At 44.1% G+C, this 26,484-nt stretch overlaps 2 protein-coding genes across 2 annotated transcripts in view; one reads left to right on the top strand and one right to left on the bottom strand.

The window, feature by feature from the left end:
• Positions 1–387: 387 nt before the first annotated feature.
• Positions 388–8,951, top strand: LOC139415981 (actin-related protein 2-like). The gene is made up of 9 exons (XM_071164194.1): positions 388–607; positions 1,703–1,813; positions 2,117–2,275; positions 2,518–2,647; positions 2,833–2,969; positions 3,135–3,284; positions 3,691–3,836; positions 7,432–7,564; positions 7,987–8,951. The coding sequence occupies exons 1-9, from the start codon at positions 560–562 to the stop codon at positions 8,155–8,157; spliced, it is 1,185 nt and encodes a 394-aa protein (XP_071020295.1). The 5' UTR covers positions 388–559; the 3' UTR covers positions 8,158–8,951.
• A 2,257-nt stretch (positions 8,952–11,208) lies between these two features.
• LOC139417116 (Ras and Rab interactor 1b) overlaps positions 11,209–26,484 on the bottom strand; it is a 31,295-nt gene continuing 16,019 nt past the window's right edge. Inside the window, exons 2-13 of the mRNA XM_071166360.1 lie at positions 25,257–25,388; positions 24,856–24,970; positions 23,025–23,097; positions 22,737–22,828; positions 21,669–21,877; positions 21,014–21,322; positions 19,846–20,189; positions 19,341–19,564; positions 17,529–17,840; positions 17,204–17,335; positions 13,378–13,553; positions 11,209–11,532 (exon numbers count right to left, since the gene is read on the bottom strand). Coding sequence (XP_071022461.1) covers positions 11,209–11,532; positions 13,378–13,553; positions 17,204–17,335; positions 17,529–17,840; positions 19,341–19,564; positions 19,846–20,189; positions 21,014–21,322; positions 21,669–21,877; positions 22,737–22,828; positions 23,025–23,097; positions 24,856–24,970; positions 25,257–25,388 — 2,442 coding nt within the window. The remainder of the gene's footprint in view (positions 11,533–13,377; positions 13,554–17,203; positions 17,336–17,528; positions 17,841–19,340; positions 19,565–19,845; positions 20,190–21,013; positions 21,323–21,668; positions 21,878–22,736; positions 22,829–23,024; positions 23,098–24,855; positions 24,971–25,256; positions 25,389–26,484) is intronic.

The raw sequence follows: 26,484 nt of genomic DNA, 5'->3' as shown, positions 1-26,484 counted from the left end.
CAGTCTCTCGATGTGCAAAACTGATAGAGACATACCCTAAGCGACTTACAGCTGTAATCGCAGCAAAAGGTGGCGCTACAAAGTATTAATTTAACGGGGCTGAATAATTTTGCACGCCCAATTTTTCAGTTTTTGATTTGTTAAAAAAGTTTGAAATATCCAATAAATGTCGTTCCACTTCATGATTGTGTCCCACTTGTTGTTGATTCTTCACAAAAAAATACAGTTTTATATCTTTATGTTTGAAGCCTGAAATGTGGCAAAAGGTCGCAAAGTTCAAGGGGGCCGAATACTTTCGCAAGGCACTGTATTTGACAACACCGATTTAACTAGCCTTCCTGTACGCAAGGTCGGCGTCGCCCCCTCTCCCTTTATTTTGACCCCGCCCACATTTCAAATTACTGAAGGAAGAAGAATACAGTTGCTGTAGCTCCTATATGCATTTTGCATTAATATTTTCCGCATGTTTTCAAAGCAATCAAAACGTGTTGCTTAATTGGATTAGCCCACCTGAGAGAACAGATTGAGATCCTCTCCTCTCCAGCAGCATCAGTGGACCATGGATAGTGAGGGCAGAAAGGTTGTCGTCTGTGACAATGGCACAGGGGTGAGTGAGTGTCGATTTAACGTTATTAAAAATATAAAAAAATATCACTACCCCATGGAGTTAAAAAAATGATAATACTGAAAGTTTATTTAGGATTTGGGAATGAATTATGAGAGTAGTAATATGCATTGGAGTTTAACAATTTGCAATAAGTAATATACTATATCTTAATCACGTGTATTTGTGTTGATAACAACAGCACAAATTAAGTTGTTTTCTAAGCACCCTGCTACAAAGCTGCAACATTTTATTCGTAAAGGAGATAACAGTGTCTGTCACAGTAAACGGTATGGTGTCGTAGAAGCCTATGAAGCAAGCTGCTCTCTTTGCGCGCTAGGTAAGGGTGTGGGTCTAATATGGGTGCGCGTCTGTCTGGACTTGTCACAGACTCCTTCTCTTATCCACACACACTGCCATACATGGTGTTGATGTCGTGGAGTGAGCTGTTATTGAACGGGAAGAAGGAACACAAGCAAAGAATTGAAACAATTCTCCATTCCCCATGCTTCTTGAGTTCACTCGCACCATATCAATGGCTATTGGAAGCCCCTTTAAACTTCCTGTCCCGCAAAAGCACACTAGAATCATGAGCTACATGTTAACTGATGACTGTAGGCTAGCTTACCCCACCTCCACTTGTGGCTGGTGCTTGGAATGTATTGTACACCTTCAGGCTATGGAATGTGTCTTGGCTACATAGACAAGTTAGGGCATTTCAATAAATGGTGTTGTAAGCACACAGGTAAACAGACAGAAATGTCCCAATAAAATGTATCATTTACTATTTCAAGATGCATTTTTACAGTGTTGTTGCTGACTTGATACAGTTTGACACATCCACTATTAATGTTGAACTGAAAATATTTTGCAGAAGTTCATCACAAGAGAAGTGACATTATCTGTGGTTCAATTTTGGTTTCCACTCAATGCACAAAAGCAAGGACTTTTTCAGTAGCTCGAACTGTCCCTCACCCCTCATATTGAAAGTGTGTTGAATGTGTATTTAAGGACTACAGAAAGTGTATTGAAATACTATTGAAAGACTGTTGAATTATGCAATACCATCATGTTTCTTTCATATTGGTTCCCATGCAGTTTGTCAAGTGTGGCTTCGCTGGCTCCAACTTCCCAGAGCATATCTTCCCTGCCTTGGTGGGTCGGCCCATCATCCGGTCAAACACCAAAGTTGGAAACATCGAGATTAAGGTGAGGTCAACGGAGCAATGACAGATGATCTCTAGCCCAAACACTGACAGAGCCACAGTAGTGTCCTCTGCTCTTTGCTGTGCTGTTTATGATTGTGAAAGCATCAGTTGAATATTAGCCATCTCCAAATACTGTCAATCCCCTCTCTGACAATCATGTTTGAGAGCTAGCCTAATATCTTTAAAATTGCCATGTCTGTACTCTGTATGCATATTTCAGTATGATCAAATGTATCCAAACCAACTCCCTTTTTGACCCCCCAACCCTGGGCCTGACCTCCAACCTCTAACCCCTAACCTATAGGACCTGATGGTGGGTGACGAGGCCAGTGAGTGTCGCTCCATGCTGGAGGTGTCCTACCCCATGGACAACGGCATGGTGCGCTCCTGGGAAGACATGCTTCACCTGTGGGACTACACCTTCGGCCCCGAGCGCCTGGACATCAGCCCCCCAGACTGCAAGGTCACCATTCTTTTATTTGTCCTTTTTCCTTTAATAAACTTTCTAGGCAGGTTACTGGGATTGAGATAAAATCGCATTTCTGAAGGAGAGACATGGGTATGAAATCCATTTAGTCTGTTAAACTTCCAGTGTTTTAGTGAACTATTAGGAAAATGGTTCGTTTAGAAAACACTTTTTACAGTCCACCTGCCTTCTGTATGTGTTGTAATGTTACGGATCAATGAAGTTTCATTTGATTCAAGGTGCTTCTGACGGAACCGCCCATGAACCCCACTAAGAACCGTGAGAAGATCGCTGAGGTCATGTTTGAGACCTACCAGTTCCACGGCATCTACGTCGCCATCCAGGCCGTGCTCACTCTCTATGCCCAGGGTAAGGGGAGACTAGACCCACAGACATGGCTCTCCCTGTAATATATAACGATATACTGTAGTATAAATGCCTAGACTTTACCTCAGCGGGCTAACAGAGTCTTGTAAGGAGCTGATTCAAACCCACAGTCACTTTCATACGGTCTGTTATGTGACCCTGTGTGTCCTGCCTTGTCCTGTCTCTAGGTTTGTTGACAGGCGTGGTTGTGGATTCGGGGGACGGGGTGACCCATATATGTCCTGTGTATGAGGGCTACTCTCTACCCCACCTCACACGCAGGCTGGACATCGCTGGACGTGACATCACGCGCTACCTCATCAAGGTGTGTTTCTACATATATTACCACCCCGTCACATTATGAACCAAACTATGCCTTTATATCCCTTGTGTCAATCATAATCAATGCAAACTTCTTAAAAATTGACAGTTCGTTTTTAGTTATTTATGGCCCTAGAGAAGCTGTTTCTTCACATATGATCCCTCTCAGTTGCTGTTGCTGCGTGGCTATGCCTTTAACCACTCGGCTGACTTTGAGACGGTCCGCATGCTGAAGGAGAAGCTGTGCTACGTGGGATACAACATCGAGCAGGAGCAGAGACTGGCTACAGAGACCACCGTGCTGGTGGAGTCATACATGGTGCTGTAGAAAACGCCTCTCCTCTCATGTCAATTAGAGAGAATGTTCATTATTATTTATGAATGGCCTCTTACCCTGGGTGGCAATCTGTTTATAGCAATGTAGCAATGTTGCAAAACTCCCAGGCTAACCTATATGAATCTCCTACCTATAGCTTCTGCACTGTATATCAATCATGACATAAAACGAAACCCATCAGAGAATAGAGGTGTGAATTTGTAAGTAATATAATAATAGATTATTAAGCAGACACTTTATCCAAAGCAACGTACAGTCATGCACATTTTCAATGTATTAGTGGTTCCGGGAATTGAACCCAATATACTGACGTTGCAAGCACCATGCTCTACCAACTGAGCTACCGAGAACCACATAATTTATTTATTTAACTCGCTCTATGCTACAGCTCCCTGACGGTCGTCAGGTGATGGTGGGAGGGGAGCGGTTCGGAGCACCAGAGGCCCTCTTCCAGCCCCACCTCATCAACGTAGAGGGTGCAGGCGTGGCTGAGCTGCTGTTCAACACCATCCAGGCTGCTGACATAGATCTCAGGTCAGATATACACCCTCCTGCTGTTGGTCTCCACATGGTTTAACTGGTACTGTAGCCTCATCCTGTACTGTGTGGTGCTGTAGCCAACTTCTCTATTGTTTGTTTTTAATGCCATACAAGTGGAGGAGGCCAGCCAATAGCGCCAGGTCCTACAGAACATTACATAGTGGGCTGTGCTAGAGTTAGAGATCTGTGCAAGTGTTACATAGTTGTTCTATATATGTGGATATTACCAATAGAGCCCAAGCTATTTTGTTTGGTAGCTGTACTAAATATATGAAGCTATGGTATTATAAACCTATAGTTGACTTATTAAATTACAATTAAAACTGTATGCAAACATACAGTTGACGTTGGAAGTTTACATACACCTCGGTTGGAGTCATTAAAAATCGTTTTTCAACCACTCCACAAATGTCTTGTTAACAAACTATAGTTTTGACAAGTCGGTTAGGACATCTACTTTGTGCATGACACAAGTAATTTTCCAACAATTGTTTACAGACAGATTATTTCACTTATAATTCACTGTATCACAATTCCAGTGGGTCAGAAGTTTACATACACTAAGTTGACTGTGCCTTTAAACAGCTTGGAAAATTCCATAAAATTATGTCATGGCTTTAGAAGATTCTGATAGGCTAATTGACATCATTTGAGTCAATTGGAGGTGTACCTGTGGATGTATTTCAAGGCTTACCTTCAAACACAGTGCCTCTTTGCTTGACATCATGGGAAAATCAAAAGAAATCAGCTAAGACCTCAGAAAATAAATTGTAGACCTCCAGAAGTCTGTTTCATCCTTGGCGGCAATTTCCAAATGCCTGAAAGTACCACGTTCATCTGTACAAACAATAGTACGCAAGTATAAACACCATGGGATCACGCAGCCGTCATACCGCTCAGGAAGGAGGCATGTTCTGTCTCCTAGAGATGAACGTACATTGGTGCGAAAAGTGCAAATCAATCCCAGAACAACAGCAAAGGACCTTGTGAAGATGCTGGAGGAAACTTACAAAAGTATCAATATCCACAGTAAAACGAGTCCTATATCAACATAATCTGAAAGGTCGCTCAGCAAGGAAGAAGCCGCTGCTCCAAAACCGCCATAAAAAAGACAGAATACGGTTTGCAACTGCACATGGGGACAAAGATCATACTTTTTGGAGAAATTATGTTATGTTTGGAGGAAAAAGGGGGATGCTTGCAAGCCGAAAAACACCATCCCAACCATGAAGAACGGGGGTGGCAGCATCATGTTTTGGGGGTGCTTTGCTGCAGGAGGGACTGGTGCGCTTCACAAAATAGATGGCATCATGAGGAAAGAAAAGTATGTTGATATATTTAAGCAACATCTCAAGACATCAGTCATGAAGTTAAAGCTTGGTCGCAAATGGGTCTTCCAAATGGACAATGACCCCAAGCATACTTCCAAAGTTGTGGCAAAATGGCTTAAGGACAAAAAAGTCAAGGAATTGGAGTGGCCATCACAAAGCCCTGACCTCAACCTATAGAAATCTTGTGGGCAGAACTGAAAAAGCGTGTGCGACCAAGGAGGCCGACAAACCTGACTCAGTTACACCAGCTCTGTCAGGAGGAATGGGCCAGAATTCAACCAACTTATTGTGGGAAGCTTGTGGAAGGCTATTCGAAATGTTTGACCCAAGTTAAGCAATTTAAAGGCAATGCTACCAAATACTAATTGAGTGTATGTAAACGTCTGACCCACTGGGAATGTGATGAATGAAGTCAAATCTGAAATAAATAATTCTCTCTTCTATTATTTTGACATTTCACATTCTTAAAATAAAGTGGTGTTCCTAACTGACCTAAGGCGGGGTATTTTTACTGGGATTAAATGTCAGGAATTGTGAAAAACTGAGTTTAAATGTATTTGGCTAAGGCGTATGTAAACGTCCGACTTCAACTGTACATACAGTGCCTTGCGAAAGTATTCGGCCCCCTTGAACTTTGCGACCTTTTGCCACATTTCAGGCTTCAAACATAAAGATATAAAACTGTATTTTTTTCTGAAGAATCAACAACAAGTGGGACACAATCATGAAGTGGAATGACATTTATTGGATATTTCAAACTTTTTTAACAAATCAAAAACTGAAAAATTGGTCGTGCAAAATTATTCAGCCCCCTTAAGTTAATACTTTGTAGCGCCACCTTTTGCTGCGATTACAGCTGTAAGTCGCTTGGGGTATGTCTCTATCAGTTTTGCACATCGAGAGACTGACATTTTTTCCCATTCCTCCTTGCAAAACAGCTCAAGCTCAGTGAGGTTGGATGGAGAGCATTTGTGAACAGCAGTTTTCAGTTCTTTCCACAGATTCTCGATTGGATTCAGGTCTGGACTTTGACTTGGCCATTCTAACACCTGGATATGTTTATTTTTGAACCATTCCATTGTAGATTTTGCTTTATGTTTTGGATCATTGTCTTGTTGGAAGACAAATCTCCGTCCCAGTCTCAGGTCTTTTGCAGACTCCATCCAGAATGGTCCTGTATTTGGCTCCATCCATCTTCCCATCAATTTTAACCATCTTCCCTGTCCCTGCTGAAGAAAAGCTGGCCTAAACCATGATGCTGCCACCACCATGTTTGACAGTGGGGGTGGTGTGTTCAGGGTGATGAGCTGTGTTGCTTTTATGCCAAACATAACGTTTTGCATTGTTGCCAAAAAGTTCAATTTTGGTTTCATCTGAACAGAGCACCTTCTTCCACATGTTTGGTGTGTCTCCCAGGTGGCTTGTGGCAAACTTTAAACGACACTTTTTATGGATATCTTTAAGAAATGGCTTTCTTCTTGCCACTCTTCCATAAAGGCCAGATTTGTGCAATATACGACTGATTGTTGTCCTATGGACAGAGTCTCCCACCTCAGCTGTAGATCTCTGCAGTTCATCCAGAGTGATCATGGGCCTCTTGGCTGCATCTCTGATCAGTCTTCTCCTTGTAGCTGAAAGTTTAGAGGGACGCCAGGTCTTGGTAGATTTGCAGTGGTCTGATACTCCTTCCATTTCAATATTATCGCTTGCACAGTGCTCCTTGGGATGTTTAAAGCTTGGGAAATCTTTTTGTATCCAAATCCGGCTTTAAACTTCTTCACAACAGTATCTCGGACCTGCCTGGTGTGTTCCTTGTTCTTCATGATGCTCTCTGCGCTTTTAACGGACCTCTGAGACTATCACAGTGCAGGTGCATTTATACGGAGACTTGATTACACACAGGTGGATTGTATTTATCATCATTAGTCATTTAGTTCAACATTGGATCATTCAGAGATCCTCACTGAACTTCTGGAGAGAGTTTGCTGCACTGAAAGTAAAGGGGCTGAATAATTTTGCACGCCCAATTTTTCAGTTTTTGATTTGTTAAAAAAGTTTGAAATATCCAATAAATGTCGTTCCACTTCATGATTGTGTCCCACTTGTTGTTGATTCTTCACAAAAAAATACAGTTTTATATCTTTATGTTTGAAGCCTGAAATGTGGCAAAAGGTCGCAAAGTTCAAGGGGGCCGAATACTTTCGCAAGGCACTGTACATACCTTTTGTCTTCTACCATATTGTTTCTCTCTCCTTAAGGTCTGACTTGTACAAGCACATTGTTCTGTCAGGAGGCACCACTATGTACCCCGGCCTTCCCTCCAGACTGGAGAGAGAGATCAAACAGCTGTATCTGGAGAAGGTGCTGCAGGGGGACACTGAGAAACTTTCTGTAAGCACACACACACATGCAAGGAAACGCATACATGCACGCACATGCACACACACATGTATGGACACGCACACACATTACACACACACAGTACACACACATTACACACACACACATGCAAGGAAACGCACACATGCATGCACATGCACACACACATGTATGGACACGCACACACATACACACACACATTACACACACAGTACACACACACACATGCAAGGAAACGCACACATACATGCACACACACATGTATGGACACACACACACACACATACACACACACAGTACACACACACACACCCACAGTACAATATGTAAACCTGTGTAATGATAGAAATGGTGTTATATGTTCCTTTATCTTAGTTTACCGTGTATTGTTCTACCCTCTCCCCTACCTGTCCTCCCTCCCTTCCTCTCTGCAGAAGTTTAAGATCCGCATTGAGGACCCCCCAAGCCGTAAACATATGGTGTTTATGGGTGGAGCGGTGCTGGCCAACATCATGAAGGACAAGGAGTCCTTCTGGCTGAGCCGGGCTGACTACCTGGAGAAAGGCCTGAGGGTTCTGGACAAACTGGGGTGTGGCGTGAAGTAGAGGTGAAATAGAGGTGGTTAGCTAGGGTCACACACACACTCACACACAGACACAGACACAGACAGAGACACGGTCTGGGGGTGCTGGACAATCTGGGGTGCAGCAGTAGACAGAAGTCTGGGAGTCCTGGGTTATATTCACTAGGCTCCAAAAAACGATGTGCTAAAAACAACCCTATTTGGGTTATTTGGTAACTCAGCGCTGGTTAAATAGTGGACAGAACACCTAGGGTTATTTTGACCAACAAGTTGGGTTGTTGGGATTACCCAAACATGGGTTCATTTAGCCATCAGTTGGGTATTTTTACTCTCACGCTGGGTTGACCTAGCAGCTGGGTCTTTTTTAATATAACCCTTAGGTTCTGTTCGGGAGGCGTGATGTATTAGGGGTGTGTCTTTCAGCTAGTTCTTATTGGTCACCCATGAGATTAAATGTCATTACTGTTCATTACAGTTCATTACAGTATGTTAAGTCTGTTGTGAGTGAATATAATTTTCATATTCGTCACTGTCAACTTTCCAAGTTGTTTCATACTGTCAAGTTAACATATTGTATTGCATACAATACAACAATTATACAGTACAATACACTTGTAAGGTTTCATATTTTTACCATTTGAATTCTCACTGTGTCTAATGGAATCATTTTGAAGTAGCCATTGTTTCAAATGCATATGCAAATAAATATAACTGACGTTAGCCTAAATGCCAAATTGAATAAAGTGAATGTCATTGTTTTTGATGACTGACTAGCAGTGGTGGAAAGTACTTAAATAAAAATACTTTAAATTACTACTTCTGTAGTTTTTTTGGGTATCTGTACTTTACTATTTATATGTTTGACTACTTTTACTTTTTCTCCATTACATTCCTAAATAAAATAATGTACTTTTTACTCCATACATTTTCCCTGAAACCCAGAAGTACTCGTTACATTTTGAATACTTAGTAAGACAAGAAAATGGTCAAATTCACACACGAGAATATCCCTGGTCATCCCTTTTACCTCTGATCTGGCAGATTTTCTAAACACAAATCCTTAGTTTGTAAACTATGTCCGAATAAAACAAGAATATGGTGCCGTTTGGTTTGCTTAATTTAAGGAATGTGAAGTGATTTATACTTTTACTTTTGATACTTAAGTACATTTCAGTTGGTAGAGCGTGGCTCTAGCAAAGCCAGGGTTGTGGTTTTGATTTCCATGGACTGTAAGTCACTCTGGATATGAGCGTCTGCTAAATGACTAAGATGTCGAATTAAGCTATGATCCCTTATTGATGTCACTTGTTAAATCCCCTTCAAATCAGTGTAGCTGAAGGGGAGGAGACAGGCTAATGGAGTTTTAAGCCTTGAGACAATTGAGACATGGATTGTGTGTGTGTGCCATTCAGAGGGTGAATGTGCAAGACAAAATTTTGAAGTACCTTTGAACAGGGTAGGGCAGTAGGTACTGGGAGGTAAGGAGGAAGGGGTGGGGTGCAACTCAATATTAGGAAGGTGTTCCTTGTGTTTTGTATACTCAGTGTATAAGTAAAGTAATTTGCTGCCTCCCAGTGGTGACTTGTAATATTCCCTTAGCAATATACTGTAACTTCAACATGATATTAATAGAGATTGTAAGCAGCAAAGAACACATCATGTAGTAGCACTATGAACAGATAATGCAATTTTATTGCGATTTTGTATTACTGGACAAAATACAGCAATGTGTTATACAGCCAATGAAATAGTGAATGCCATTATGTTGCCTTTTTCAACACAGTCAACACATGCATCACATACGAAACCAGCAAAGTCTTTACATTCAATGAAAAGAGCATGCAATAGTCCTCAATGTGTCCTTGTTCTTCTTTAAAGAACCTCATCTCCAGTAAAAGCTTCCATAAAGGTAAATATCTTTTTTTTAACAATTCATTATTGTAATAATACATTATAAGTGTTAACATTAAGTTGAACAGTCAGTTGGCAAAGATGATCTGCAGCAGGAGTCGTCGCCATGGCCACTTAGGTGACTTTACATTCAGCTAATCGCCATGAGGCAGTTTTATTGGCCATTGTCACGTAGATGGTCTTTTCTCTCAGAAGCTACTTTTGTCATGGAATATTAAAGCAGTTCAATGGAAACAGTAATAGAAAGTGAAACAGAAAAAAAAGTAATTATTTTGACAAATGTGTCCCTTTTTAATCATAAAGAGACATTCAGTTGGCAAAAATCTTAAAACAAGGAAATATTGTGCCTTTCAACAAAATTCCTCAAACCAGTTTTCTAGTTGTAAAGTTAAAAAATGGTTTTCCCACAATCCTGTCAACAGTAAGTGACTAGAGGTGGCAGAGCCAACATCAACAGTAAGTGACTAGAGGTGGCAGAGCCAACATCAACTGTACCTCAGACTCACAATCCAAATGGCTTCATGGCGTTTGCCTGTATTGGCTCTTATTCACTCCTTCTTTATCTGTAACACTGTAAATAAGTCAAAAGAACCTTAAAGCAAAGATTGTCCTCGGAGCTGCACACATTCCTATGTGTATGACTTTATTTTCTTAACTTTGGTATTGAGGTTCGGTCTTACAAAAAATATTTCCGTCGCTCTTACGTTACAGTAGCAAGGACATACCGGTAGCTAGTGTTTTAGGCACCCCCCCCCCCCACCCCCCTAACCCTTAACAACAGGGTTCTGAACATAGAAATATAATTTATAGAATTCATTCTAATTCTATGGTTCCAACCAAGGAGCAGCAGATTGACAGAAGTGATGTGAATAATAGACAACCAATCTGCCCTTCCTCTAAGGCTGAGTCTCAAGTGACACCCCATTTACCATAGCCCATACAGTGCAGTGCACAACTTTTAAACCTCCACTATGGAATAGGGTGCCAATTGAGACTTGCCCCTTAGTCTTTAGTGAGAGCTGTAGTTATGACAACACGTCCAAGACACAACACAGCTTTTTTAATCAATCAATAAATCGAAAAACGCTGAGATCCGAGAAGAACTCTTCCACCTCCTCTTCCTCCCTCCATCGCCCTCCTTCCTTCCATCGCCCTCCCTCCTTCACTCCTCACACACGGACTCCCCCAGGTCCACAGCTCCCCCTCTGGTCAGGCGCCGCATCTTGCTGAAGTCGTGGTCCGTGCGAAGGTAGGAGAGAGAGGGGCCTCCCTCACTGTGGTTGGCCAGGTCCTGAGGCTGTGTCTGGGTGGGAAGGGTCCTCATCTCCCCCCCGGACCTCCAGTAGAGGGTGTAGTCCTGGGGCTCGGAGACGCCGAAGGTGGAGGCACAGAGCCGGGCTAGGGCCTCGCTGCTCTCCCCGGCTCTCCACTGCAGCGTCCGCACAGCGCTGCGCTCGCCGTCCTGGAACAGTACCCGAACACACCTCTGTACAGAGAGAAACACATACAAGCAAAGATACGCACACACGCACACACACACACACACACACACACACACACACACACACTCAAAATGAGTTACAAAATGTATAATCTTGTTAACTCACATAAACAGCCTTTATAACATAGCCGTCAGAAGACTCACGAAGATTAGAGTGCTTCAAAATAATATACTGTCTTCCATTCATTTAAACCAAACTAACTCAATACTGTAAACAATACACCAGGACATCACCCGGGATACAAGTCAGCATTCGATGTCTGAGGATGTTGGGAGATGAGGTGGAAACCGGCCACTAGGGGCAACAGTGAGCGCTGTTTCAGTTGTGGACAGGGGTGGCGGTTGGGCGTAAGCATCTGCCTCTGATTCCAAAGGTTGCATGTTCAAATCCAGCGATAGAAAGTTCAGAGTTAATGCCTCACCTTAAGAATTCTGAGTTCATGTCTAATTTTAATCCTAACGTTAAACATTTGGAGTTAATGCCGAGACTTAACCTTAAACACTTTGAAATGTGAGGTTTGGAACAACTTTGAAATTTGACATTTGAGAAACACAGATGAAAGTCTAATTCTGACGTGAGACTGTGAGAGCTAGTAGTATACAGAGCCTCAATTGGCTACTGTTCGTTACACAGCATTACATACTGTAGGCGATACACCACAAATGCACATTCCTCAATATAAATCAATACCAATCAGTTTCAAAATATTCTACAATGAATACAGTCCAACAGTCTTCATGCATTGCCTTAATATTCAAACAAATTCAACACTTTTACTTTTCTACTTTAAAACACACACTTTAAACACACGTACACAGCTCCATTAAACCACACTGTCCCTTCATCCTAACATCCTAACAAAATGAATCCATACACTTACACATAAATAGTCTACATCAAAGTACAATAATATACATCTATACTACATCTAAATACAGTGTGCCACAACCAGGGTATATACTATATTACATAATAGGAGAACCACCTACAGTACCACCTGCCTCCATATAACACAACCTGCCCATTCCCAAACACCCTTTATTAACACTCTCGCATACAGGACACAGTCAAATCAGCAAGTTCCCCATGAACCACATCATTAAACAACATTAAAAAGCTGCAACTTACAGAGTCACTGAGCTCCTCACTGTCCGTGTGCATATTGTGTTTGCTCTCCTCTCTTCAGTGGGTTGCTGCTGCTCAGTAAATTTCATGCTATCTGACCGCCCACTTCTTCATAACACTTAGCTAGCTCACTGATCTCCCTCAGCGGTGGTACAGCAAATCTGCTGGCGGGTGTGTGGTGTGTACGTGTGTTTTAGCTAGCTGCTATTTGAAGAGAGTGAGTAGCCCACGTGACTGACTAGCTAACTACAGTGTTTGTACCATTTCATCTAGTGAATGGTCATCATTTGGGGACGAATCAAATAGTAGGACAAAGGAGGGGGTTTTAGCAAGCTGCTATTTGAAGGGAGTCAGTATTCCTCACGTCACTAACCAGCTATCCACCATACTATGTTAGCTGGTGAATGGCGGTCATGATTCTGGCGAATAACAAGCACAAGGAGGGTGCGTCTGTCTGGAGTTATAGATGGGCGGGGTTTGCTCTTTTGGGACTATTCCTTTGTCATCTCAATCCTGTGCAGCTGAAGTATTTGAAAGAAAACACATTTAAATCCAGGCTATCTAAATCCAGGTCTGGTGTCGAGTGGCGTCTCAGAATAGGGTGAAGCTGCCCCTAGACACTGATCTTGGGTCAGTTTGGCAGTTTCCCCACTAATGCTTATGGTTACCCAGGGGAAAACGTTACCCAGGAGCTAGTGTTTCACCTGGTTCTGTTGTCTCTCACGGTTGCTCTTGGCTTCCAGGCTGCGTCTGCGGCCCCACTCCCTCAGCCCGTCCAGGGCCTCGCGGGTCAGACCTCCTGGGGGGACTTGGTCCCCCTTCGCTTCAGGGCTCTGGATCAGACAGAGGCTGGCATAGACACTGGTCAGGTAGTAGCCACCTGGGAGAGTGGGTGGGGGCACAGCTAAATGTCAATACAGCGACTGTGAATGGCATCTAAATATCCATCAAGACCACAGTTATGTTGTCTTCATTATCCGCAATGTTATTTTAGAGGTAGAGTGTATAAAGGAAAAGGGTGTAGTTCGTAGTGGTGCCCTCTCCTTTGGGGTGGAGAGGGTAAACCAGCTACCACATAACGTACTGAGAACCATATGTTTATTAGAGCTTGGTGAGTGTGGTCGTCCCTGGGTTATTTAGCATACAACCTTCCCACAGCGTTCTGGGAACGGTGCAGGTTAGTTGCTTGGCTTTGGAACATTCGCAGCACATGTAGCCCTTCACACTCATACCCGAATACGGGTTGAAAACGGCAGATTTGAGCACTGATAAGCTCCTAAATTGGAACGTTGTGGGTGTACAATAACATGCTAAACATGGGTTTTGACTGACAGATGTTCTGACATTGAGCTCCGCGCGCGACAAGTTGTCCCCATCCCTTCCGCTAATTGGGCTACTTTTACACATTCTTTGTTGTCTGAGGGAGGGAAATGCTGCAAATTGAGAGGACTATGCATTTTGAAAGAGGAGACGTTGAGGATTATAATAAATACCACTGATGTGATCCATGCAAGCCAAACACCTGTGAGTCTAAATGTGCACTTCTAGCTTCCAAATCATAAAACTCATGTCATAGGCAGTGTCAATGTTTCTGATGAATACGTTTGATGTAGTTACATGATGACATGGCGTCCTACCCTGGGTTGTTCTGAACAGAACGAGTCTCTGATTTGTTTATTATGACTCCATTTTGCCGCATGACTCCTTTCTATGCGCACCAACAGTACGATCCGTTTCTCTGAATGGCCTTGTGAAAGCCTTAGGCTGCCATTACACAACATTGTATAACCCCAGTCTAACACTTTAAAATCATATTTTATAGCTTAGGTAGTCATGTTGGCAATAGAACAAGCTTTGAAATGATGCCCAGCTGACCCAGGCCATTTTTGGATTGCGCAAACAACAACAGTAATTGTGTGATGGCAGGGATGTAGGGCTGTGTTCCAAAGAAAACAACTAAAAGTGTGATTGCTCTAGTTCCTCAACAGCACAGCTTGGAGAGCTCAAAATAGCAGCTTGTAGTTGAAGACTCTTCTTTGAGTCATAAAAGTACATTGAAATTGCTTAGGAACCGTGCACACTTTGGGAGAGGTGTGTGGCCACATTGAGACTCCAGTTACTCCTCTCACTCAAACCCATGTCATGTTTTTGTCTCATGTTGCGCTTACCCCACATTTTCCAGGAATAATCTTCTCATTTTACTGAATGTATCCACAGGATTTTCTGATTTTGTTGTTAACATATGCAGCAAAAAGTACAGTAAATGTAAAATACACATCAACAGTGTAATTAATGTCTTGTGTCTGGTGAACTGTGTACTCACCTTTGGTCTAATTATTTTCCCATTATCTCCAAACTGTTCCCTTTCAATTGCGACTGCATATGCTTTCATATTTCTTCTGTAAGAAACATTTAAATTTAGCCCTATCCACATAGGCCAATTCCCACAAGTGTAAAGGGTTTGGGAGAGGCGAAGGTCGAGTCATGCGTCCTCCGAAACCCGTCAAACCATGCTGCTTCTTAACACCCACCCGCTTAACCTGGAAGCCAGCAGCACCAATGTGTCAGAGGAAACACAGTTCAATTGACAACCGAGGTCATCCTGCAGGCGCCCGGCCCGCCACAAGGAGTCGCTAAAGCGCGATGAGCCAAGTAAAGCCCCCCCGGCCAAACCCTCCCTTAACCTGGACAACGCTGGGCCAATTGTGCGCCGCCCTATGGGACTCCCAGTCATGGCTGGTTGTGACACAGCCTGGGAACGAACCCAGGTCTGCAGTGGCGTCTCAAGCACTGCGATGCAGTACCTTAGACCACTGCGCCAATCATTTTAGTCATTTGGCAGACGCTCTAATCCAGAGCAATTTACAGGAGTAATTATGGTTAACAGAACTTTTCCTAAAAGTTAAAACATTGTTACATTTAATTTCCATTCTGGTAATATTCTAGGAATATTCTCCAACTGGTTTGACGTTGGGGATGTTCTCAAATTTTTCCAAGAACGTTAAGAAACAAAGTTCTTCTGTGGAAATTTCAGTGCGTCCGCATGTTTTATTTTATTTATTATTATTTTTTTTTGAATTTTACCCCTTTTTCTCCCCAATTTCGTAGTATCCAATTGTTGTAGTAGCTACTATCTTGTCTCATCGCTACAACTCCCGTACGGGCTCGGAGAGACGAAGGTTGAAAGTCATGCGTCCTCCGATACACAACCAACCAAGCCGCTGCTTCTTTAACACAGCGCACATCCAACCCGGAAGCCAGCCGCACCAATGCGCCGGAGGAAACACCGTGCACCTGGCCACCTTGGCTAGCGTACACTGCGCCCAGCCCGCCACAGGAGTCGCTGGTGCGCGATGAGACAAGGACACCCCTACCGACCAAGCCCTCCCTAACCCGGGCGACGCTAGGCCAATTGTGCGTCGCCCCACGGACCTCCCGGTCGCGGCCGGTTACGACAGAGCCTGGGCGCGAACCCAGGACTCTGATGGCACAGCTGGCGCTGCAGTACAGCGCCCTTAACCACTGCGCCACCCGGGAGGCCCCTCGTCCGCATAATGTTTCCTACAGGTTTCCTCATGGTTCTATTTAATGTCATGTTCTCAAATTGTTCCGAAAACGTTAAAAAAAAGTTCCATAAAAACTAGAAGAAAACTTTAGTAACGTTCAGAGGAACATTCTAAGAATGTTATTTCAAAACATACATTCCTTTCTCAGCATCAACACAACTCTCCCTATCCTCTATCTTATTAAGTGTGTTCAGGTGTGTTGGCTGCGCCCACTAATCGGCCGCACCTGATCCTAAAGATGTTCTCCAGTGATTAAAAAAAAACTTTTACGGTTGAAAGGCAATATCCCAAGTGTAAATACAGTAAAGTACACACTCTAAAAAATATGTTTTGAGTAAAATAGTTGTTTTTTTAGACACAACTACAAACTCCAAGGAGTAAGGCAGTGAAGGAGTTGGTCTGATGTCATCGGCCCCTTGCTTGAGGAACAATAGAGGAGCAAAAGTCCCCCCCCCCCACTTGTGCCATGTCATGCCTTTTGTTAAGTAAATTTGCTTTGTATGCGTAAAAAAACATGGCATGCTAGCTCCATCCTAGTAGCGTAGTGGACTAATTCCATGGATCAAGAACAGAATATTATAGATTTAAGTCTCACGGACGCCGTGTCACAATAAAAATAAACGTGTTTTCATGATTAATGCCTAAGGAAATGCATTTCCATGTGTCCTATCTGTGATTGGAGTTCAAAACAGTTAACCCCAAATAAGCTAGCAGTGTTATTAAAAGTCTTATTGAAACATTCAGTTAAAGTGTTGAGGAAGTTATTCAAAAACCTCCAAATAATCTATCATTTATGTTCAGTGTTAATAAAACCTCCCAGGAAACAAAAAGGGCACCAAATATCGCCATAATACTGTTTCGACTGGGAAGCATGCGGTAAGCTTTAAGGTGGAAGGGATGTAGGCTAAAAGGGGTGTAGGCTATAAGGGGTGTAGTTAGGGTGTAGTTTGGGAATAGTGCGTACCCTCCCCAGTGAGCCAGGAGGGCTCTAGTAGTTCCATCATGTACTCCACCTCCAGTAGGATCTGAGGCGTGTTACACATCACTATCACATAGGACAGCGCCGGCAGGAAGTCCTCAGAGCTCACTTCCTGTCCTGGGAGCAGGAAGAGGATGGTACAAGACAGCTTTAACAGATTGATTGATTAATAACAGTTGATTGATTGATTAAGACAGTTGATAACAGCTTCTAGATTATAACAGGTAAATAAATGTTTCTATTTATAATACCACTGGCTGTGGTTACTTTATTTGACGTTTAAGATTAGGCAAATTGAAGGCTGACTCACCACCGTCGTGGAGGGCCCCCATGGCCTTCTGGACCGACTTGCAGACCTGCAGCAGCAGCAGCACCTTGTCTATGGGTGAGTGGGTGCGCTGCATGAGGCCCAGCTTCTGCCTCACCCTCTCCACTCCGCGTGTGTCGGGCACGCCCACCAGCACTCCGAGGCGTTCCATCGCCCCCTCTTGGCAGGCCAGGAGACTAGAGGCCAGGTGCTGGGTGGAGCCGTCCTGTCTGTGGAGGGAGAGGAGGGCCTGGTCTAGCAGCACCCTCAGAGGTTTCAGCACACAGCCAAACATGGCCTTCTCCAGGGCTAGGTCTGCATGGGGGAACACATACATAGGTACACACACACGCACACACACACGCATGAGCACACACACACACACAAACAAACATGCATAAAACACACACACACACACACACACACACACACACACACACACACACACACACACACACACACACACACACACACACACACACACACAGTAGTAGTTGAAGATTATAAGGAAACATATTGTATGAAAGATTTACTTTATTTCAGATTACAAACATTTATCTAAAATAACAACGTACCAGTTCTATACACTCATATCACACACAACACATACCCATAACACAACACAGACCTATACACACTCATACACACACTCATACACACAGGAAACACCCATAACACACACCCATACACACAACACAACACCCACTCATACACACACTACACATACCACCCACTTGTTCAGTCAGGAAATGATTAATCATTACTGAGGGACAGGGGGAAGTGGAGGGTCACAGGATTCCCTGACTAGGCTGACATTGTCCAACACACATTAAGCTAATGTCAGCTCTACATCAATACCCAGTCCTCGCCCTGCCTCGCTTTCTTCCTCTATTTCTCTCTCTCCCCTTCCATCCCTCTCTCGATATCTCTCTCCCCTTCCATCCCTCTCTCCCTTCCTCTCTCTCCTGCCATCTCTCTCTCCCCCTCCCTCCATCTCTCGCCCCCCCCCTTCCTCCCGCTCTCTCTCTCTCTCCCTCCAGCCTGAGAATCGTGCTGCTCTTCAAGTGCGCGTGGGACAGTGATATCTTTGAATGATAAACGATGAGGGAAAAAAAAAATTGAAATGCCTCCACCGACGCAAATGTGAGTGTGGAGTCCAAATGCCTCAGCACACACACACCAACCATCCCCCGTAGCCCCCCCCCCCCGAAATAAGAAATATCAATGAATGAATGTCTTATATCTCCCATCCAGCAACGTACAGAGATATTTGGCATGTGTGATAGATGTAGTTCTCTGGCTTGGCTAGCAAAGCTTTATAAATCCTAGAGACAATATGAACTCATAGATGAAAAGCTACCCCCTACGCAGTGATAATACCTTTTCACTAAAAGCCTCTGGACAGTCTGTCTGAGTCTCATCTAAAGCTAGCCTGTTGTTTCCATAGATCTATGTCTCTCTCTATGGGTTTACTGTGTGTTATTATACATCCTGTCAAACCAATAGACAGTGGTGGTAATGCTTTCCCCAATTGACATGCTGATAATATCGAATAATATCTGTGTTATAGTCTTTAGTGAATATTATATGGGCTTGCTTTGCAGCATTTAAAAGTATTTGTAATGTCCTGTGTATCGTATCAATCTGTTTTGTGTGTTTGATGCTGAACACCTGAAGTTACTGAAGATCCTGCCCCTTCCAAATATCCTGCCTCTCCTCAGTATCTCTCCCATTCTTATGATATATTCCTCTCTCTCTTTCTTCCTCTATCCTCTTTTTTCCTCCTTGCATCCTTAGAGGTGAGAATGGTGGTACCTTTCTCGTTGTCGGGCACCAGGGTCTCTAGGGGGGGCGACAGTTCTCCGCTGTCCAGCAGGAAGCTCTTGGCCTGGGACAAGAAGCACCGCAGCCCCTGGAGCACCGCCAAGGAGGACTTCGGCGAGGAAGACGACGATGAAGAGGCAGCCTGGGTCAAGACCCCTCTCAGCTCCTCTTTCTGCTTCTGGAGGAACTCCTGGACCAAGGAACCAAACGCAGACCTCCAGAGACAGAGAGTTTGGACATTGAGGTTTTCCCACCAAAAACATGATGAATTTACATGACACTACACAATTCCACGGAAGCCATGTTAGCTCCCTATGGGCAATATCAACCAATAGCATTTCATTTAGGAATTTTAAACACTGTCAATTAATGTGTAGGATTAGAACAAGATTCCCCCCCAATCGCCATGAACAGACAAATTGAATGTTCAAATGCACAAACATAGCATCAAGTTTTCCCAAAGTCTCTCTCTATATTTATAAGTGGTTTTGCTGACCTCCGTTCCCGGGATAGCTCCTCCACCAGCCTGGCGAGCCTCTTCTCTGGAGCAAAGAAACACACAAACGCCGCGCTCATCCTCTGCAGGCCTCCGTGACCCCCCCGCGAGCGCACCAGGGGCGGGCGGTGCTGAGGGTTGGGGTTTGGTTGTTTGAAGAACTGGTCCTCTGCTTCTGCTCCTGGGTCCTCTTCCTCCAGACTGCTGAAAGAGCTGCTGCTGTCCAGTTGGGCCAGAGAGGGGGCTGGGTGGCCCTCCAAGGCCAAGCACGCCTCTTCGATGCTGGGCTCCTCTGGAGCAGATGGGTCCTCCTCTACCTCCCCCACTGGAGGATCTGTTGGAGCCTGGGGAGAGACGGAGTCAAGGTCATATCTTTATACGATGCATCAGCTGGTCAGTGTGTTGACTGGATGTGTGCTTTCAGGAGAGAAAGAAAGGGAGTTAGGAAAAGAGAGAAAATAAGACAGAGGATAGAGACATACACTACCGTTCAAAAGTTTAGGGTCACTTAGAAATGTCCTTGCTATTGAAAGAAAATGGTTGATTAAAATAACATCAAATTGATCAGAAAAGCAGTGTAGACATTGTTAGTGTTGTAAATTACTATTGTAGGCTTTGCGCTGTTCTGTGAAAGGAGTAGTACACAACATTGTACGAGATCTTCAGTTTCTTGGCAATTTCTCGCATGGAATAGCCTTCATTTCTCAGAACAAGAATAAACTGACGAGTTTCAGAAGAAAGGACTTTGTTTCTGGTGATTTTGAGCCTGTAATCGAACCCATAAATGCTGATGCTCCAGATACTCAACTAGTCTTATCAAGTCCCGTTTTATTGCTTCTTTAACCAGAACAAAAGTTTTCAGCTGTGCTAACATAATTGCAAAAGGGTTTTCTAATGATCAATTAGCCTTTTAAAATGATAAAGTTGGATTAGCTAACACAACGTGCCATTGGAACACAGGAGTGATGGTTGCTGATAATGGACCTATGTAGATATTACATAAAAATTCAGCCACAATAGCCATTTACAACATCAACAATGTCTACACTGTATTTCTGATCAATTGTATGCTATTTGAATGGAAATGTGCTTTTCTTTCAAAAACAAGGACATTTCTAAGTGACCGCAAACTTTTGAACGGTAGTGAATATCATAAAGGGACCCTTACCGCTGGCGGTACAGGCACAAGGTCCTCATCCTCGGCCGACATGGGGGACAGTGCAGGGGTTTTCCTCAGGACGCCAGCCCCAGGATGGACCTTTCTGTGCGGTTTGGGACTGGGCTGGAGGGGTGTGGGCTGGAGCCTCTCCTGGTCCTTGGGGTTCTCCGGTGGGGGCAAGGGGAATGACCCAGCCCCCCCTCCACAACCAGACAGAGTCATGGAGCTCTCTGTAGAGACACGGACCCTCATGCTGCGTTTGAAGCGGTGGCGTTTGTGGGACGCCCCCGGGATCGACTGTTGCGGCTGCTGTTGCTGCTGGAGGGAGAAAGGAGGTAGGAGGTAGGTAGTTGTCCCTATACCGACTGATTCAGGGTCAGATAGATATGTTTTCACTCTTCCTAATGGTTATGGTTAGGAATTTTGGTAGGGAAAACTGATCCCAGATGTGGTTAAAAGGTAGACTCTGCAAGGTGACATCTTTAAAAACTGGGATGACTTCCCACTTACAGCCATGTTGATGTGTTTATAAGTCTATACCTCCAGCTGAAGGAAGCCAAGTAAACTGAATCAGGGTAAGACATTATTTTTATTCCCCCAATGGTTATGGTGAGGAATTGTGGTGGGCTAATCAGTTCCTAGATCTGTGCTTAAGGGTGACTACCTCAAGCTGGAGAAAGAGAGGGTTAATGAAGCAGAGAGACTCCTGTCTGCCGCGGGACAGCAAGTAACACAGGTCCTGGGACAGACCCGCCTTGACCTGCATGGCACTGGTGGGCGGAGTCTTGGTGGTAATGGGTGAAGCCTTGATGGTGGGTGGAGCCTGTAGATCCCCAGGTCCATTCTGGGTGTCAGAGAGTGAACTCCAGAACTCTGTCGGGTTGTGGGGAAAAGAAGGAGAAAAAAGACAATGTTTCCCGGTCCAGATTCTGGTATGTAACATTTTCATACTGTAGTGTTCAGAGGATAAGTAATTGATTCACGCCATAAAGTGAGTGATATTGAAGTGCTTTGAAGACCATATCCTACTGTGCTAAACATTTAAGCCCAGTCCAGAAACAACCCCTAGACACATTATGTTCCTTTTCAAATCAAACCAAATTGTATTCGTACAACCTTACCGTGAAATGCTTACTTACAAGCCCTTAAACAACAATGCAGTTCAAGAAATAGAGTTAAGAAAATATTGACAAACTAAACTAAAGTAAAAAATAAAATACCAAAAACGAGGCTATACACAGGGGGTACCAGTACCGAGTCAATGCGAATTGGAGTGGGTCTAGGGTTTCCGGGATGATGGTGTTGATGTGAGCCATGACCAGATTTTCAAAAGAACTTCATGGCTACCGACATGATTGCTACGGGGCGGTAGTCATTTAGGCAGGTCACCTTCGCTTTCTTGTGTGTAGGTCGCCCCATCCCCCCAATCCCACAGTCTAATGTAATGTTGATGTTGGATCTTAATTTGAGCCAGTTTGCTACAGCAGGAAAATAATCCTGAAGCAACAGGAAATGTGAATTATTATGTGGATTTTAATTAATGGACATTTTCTGTAGGGGTTGATATATTTTCCATAGGGAAAATCAATTCTGACATTTTAAAGCCTTTATTAAACCTCAAATACACAACAAGTTTGCATTTCCTGCTGTGCAGGAACATACTCAGCAACAAAACAGTGATCAAATTAAGATCCTATGCTATATGCTATAGATCCGTTGAATGAACCCCTACCTAATCCCATATGGGAGATGGCCTCCAGCTTCCTGTGGGTGGAGGCCTGAGCAATGGCTTCTGGGAGCTCCAATGGAAAAGGCAGCACATCCCTGGAGACAACACACACGTATTGAGGTTATTTATTATCAAATAACACAGTGTGCCGTAGTGGGCTAGAACAGCATGGAGGTGCCCTGTTCTGTAATGGGAGTGCCATTACAGCGTATTTACAGTCTGTGGACAAAATAGACCAAAGCAGTGGCAGTGTTATTGACAGGTAGATGGGGTAAAGGTAGTGGTAATCACCTGCTAATGCAGTAGAAGGCCACCAATCGGCAGAGGTCTGGGAAGCTGAGGGCGGAGCTCTCCAAGGCGAAGGCTGGGGATAGGACAGAGAGCATTTGACACCAATCACAGCTTTGTAACATTTGGCAGTACCCTTCACAGATCCAGGGAAAGGATAAAGTGAATAAGGGGGCAGTTGAAATCGGTGAGGGGGCACAATTTTTGGGAGTTCCTGCATTGGAATTATATTGAATTCTGCTTATATCACGCTATACCATAATAAACATAAAGCTAAAATGCTGAGACTCCTAGACCAGTGAGTACTTTTGAAGTGACAGGTTGGCGTGAAATCTGTAACCCATCTCCGCTGTGCTGTATCAGCACAATGGACAGCGACCTACACACGGAAGAAAGGCCTGTTAGGCAATGGATATAGGCTACAAGATAGATAGGCTGTTTGAAATAGGTGAATTATCCTATGTGAATGCATCCGAATACTAGTTCCTTACCACAGTGCAGTGCATTTGAAATGCTCCTTGCTGGAGGATTCCTAGCGAATCCTTTGGTACCATCAATAGCATTCTTCCAGTTAGAATACCCACCTTGGGAGAAGGCCTTGTCTGCGTTAGCATTGGACCCAACACAGAACTTTTGACATGGAAACCAAAATGCCGCATCTGCAGTAACCGAGGACTCCAGTCACTCTCTTCCTATGAACCAGTTGCTATTAAATAAACGTTTTTGGGCAGAAAACATGCGGCTAGGGTAGGATTCTAGGCTAACCTGGGCTGGCTCCTCTGTCCCAAGATAGTCAGAAACAGTCGGGGAAGGGGTCGTGGGCTCTTCACGTGAAATAGCTGGTGCCCGGCAGCATCATCCCTGCTGGGTTTGGCGGTGGCCTTGGTGGTGTGATTTCCGATATCCACCATGGCAGTGGCAGATTAACTGGTTAGAGCTCTAGGGTAATAACACAAATGCCTTTTACAGCTAGCTAAGAAGCTAACTTAACTCTGTAGTGGTGAGGCAGAGTTGAGTGAAGGAGCTTCAATTGTAAACTTGACCGGGTTCTTCTAAATCCAGATAAAATATTACAGATGGAGGCGTATCTCATTTTCCACATAGCCTACCACAGATGAGCAGCGTTTCCCCTCCGCTTTTTATGAAAACCCAAACGAGACATACCTAACCACCCAGTGGCCTTTCATAGCCCTGATACAGCGCTGATACAGATTTTGCGCCAACCTGTCACTCAATCGTTTATTTAGGGGCATAAAACTACAACTGAGGTGGCACAAGCTTCAATTGAGGGGGCTAAGTCCCCTTTTGTCTTTTGTCTCCACGTGGAGCCGGGCCTGATCTTTCATTGATTCACAGTGGATGTTGATCACATGCAGTACTGTGTGTGACTGAAACTGTTTTATTGTTAGTTTAGAGCAGTTTCTCAACTCCAGTCCTCCAGTACCCCCAACAGAACACATTTTAATTTTAGCCCTGGACAAGCACACCTGATTCAACTTGTCAATTATTTATCAATCCCTCAATGAGTTGAATCGGGTGTGTTTGTCCAGAGCTTCAGGTAGCCTAGCGGTTAGAGCGTTGGGCCAGTAACCTAAAGGTTGCTGAATCGAATCCCTGAGCTGACAAGGTAAAAATCTGTCGTTCTGCCCCTGAACAAGGAAGTAAACCCACTGTTCCCCGGTAGAACGTCATCGTAAATAAGAATTTGTTCTTACCTGACTTGCCTAGTTCAAGAAAAATGTGTGCTATTGGGGGAAACTTGAGGACTGGAGTTGAGAAACTGTTTCATTGTTAGTTTAGAATGTTGGTGTAGCCTACATGTATGTGTACTCACTGGAGTCTTCCTCACATATGAGACACTCCTTAATGGAGGATGCTGCTCGGTCTGCGGTCACTCTGACACACAACAACTTCCTCTGGCTGGAGCTGCACTTACGCACCAGGAATGTCTACACACAGGGGCCAGCCAGAAATATTGACAAACATTGTTAAACACGTACTTATGGAACTGTTCAATAAGAACTGTCAATAACAAGTAAGTAAGAGTATGCTAAGGTTGGGTTTTATTAGCGTTCTTTGTGAACACTTGGGGTGAGGAACTGTACAGTAAGTTCCTGACTGTCTTGTATACTACTCTATTGGAAAGCTATACTTAACAGATACAGTTCACCTGGCAGTCAGGTTTAGTTAATTGATTAATTGATGGAATGATCTGATTGGCTTTCCCCTCCTCACCCCGACAGGTTCTCTGAGCAGGATATAGAGGGCGGAGTCAGCATTGATGGACAGCTGCAGCCAGACGGGGTGTGTGTGGAGGAGTCGGTCCAACACACTGAAACTCCGCTGGGACCCTAGATCCCCCTGCATCTAGATAGAACACAGGAAGGGGTCAATGTATAACACACAGACACAGACACACAATCTCTCTTGTCTCTCTTGTTTTTCCCCCTCTCTCTTCCTCTCTCTCAGAACTGCAGGCTGGATGTCACAGTGGTGACATTGTGTGGGCTGCCGGAGAGCGTTGCGAGCATAGCAGCAGATGGTTGCCTTGGTTACAGAGGCCTACACATCCTACCAGGCATTCCCACTCAGTAAGAACACCCCCCCTCTCCCAACACGAGGCGATACACATCACATACACACAAATACACACACCAGGAGTGCAGGGAAACTACTGGCAAGGTGAAGTCTTCTTTTATATTTCTAGAAAGTATCGTGACTTTCTCTCTTGCATACAAAACAAACAAAGTGTATTTATACCGGTACTGGTAATTCCTCTCCACTGGTTAACAACAATACAACACCCTCCTTCCTCGTATAGACAGTCAGGTGAGCTGCAATTCTGAACAGGAACAGGAGTCTTTTGTTATTGTTTTCTTTGATGACTTGATGATGATAACATTCGTCAGAATAGGAGTCAGCCAAGTAGGAGAAATCACTTAGAAACAAGGAAGATAACACAATGATCAAATGTTCAAATGTTAATGTTGTCTAAACGCCTTTCTATAAAATAATAAATATTCACTAGTTAGAAACAAGTCTCAAATGACAATAAACACCATGATTAGCCAGAGGTATAATGAGAACTCCAAGTCTCAGTAGTATAATTCATAAAGGTGTCACTTTGCCTCCCGAGGGATGCAGTGGTCTAAGGCACTGCATCGCAGTGCTAGCTGTGTCACTATAGATCCTGGTTCGAGTCCAGCTCTGTCGCAGCCGGCCACGACCGGGAGACTTATGGGGTGGCGCACAATTGGCCCAGCGTCGTCCGGGTTAGGGGAGGGTTTGGCCGGAAGCAATGCATGCTGACACGGTCTCCAGGTGTACGGTGTTTCCTCCGACACATTGGTGCGGCTGGCTTCTGGATTAAGCGGGCGTTGTGTCAAGAAGCAGTGCGGCTTGGCCGGGTTGTGTTTCGGAGGACGCACGGCTCTTGATCTTCGCCTCTCCCGAGTCCGTAAGG

The sequence above is a fragment of the Oncorhynchus clarkii genome, chromosome 9 (genome assembly GCF_045791955.1).
Source record: "Oncorhynchus clarkii lewisi isolate Uvic-CL-2024 chromosome 9, UVic_Ocla_1.0, whole genome shotgun sequence".
Taxonomy (NCBI): Eukaryota; Metazoa; Chordata; class Actinopteri; order Salmoniformes; family Salmonidae; genus Oncorhynchus; species Oncorhynchus clarkii.
This window is presented reverse-complemented; position numbering and strand designations above follow the sequence as displayed.

Excerpts from the sequence above, each read along its gene's own strand:
- LOC139415981 (XM_071164194.1), top strand. The coding sequence starts at position 560 with ATGGATAGTGAGGGCAGAAAGGTTGTCGTCTGTGACAATGGCACAGGG. Across the intron at positions 1,814-2,116 it reads TTGGAAACATCGAGATTAAG|GACCTGATGGTGGGTGACGA; the intron begins GTGAGGTCAACG and ends CCTAACCTATAG. Across the intron at positions 2,648-2,832 it reads GCTCACTCTCTATGCCCAGG|GTTTGTTGACAGGCGTGGTT; the intron begins GTAAGGGGAGAC and ends TCCTGTCTCTAG.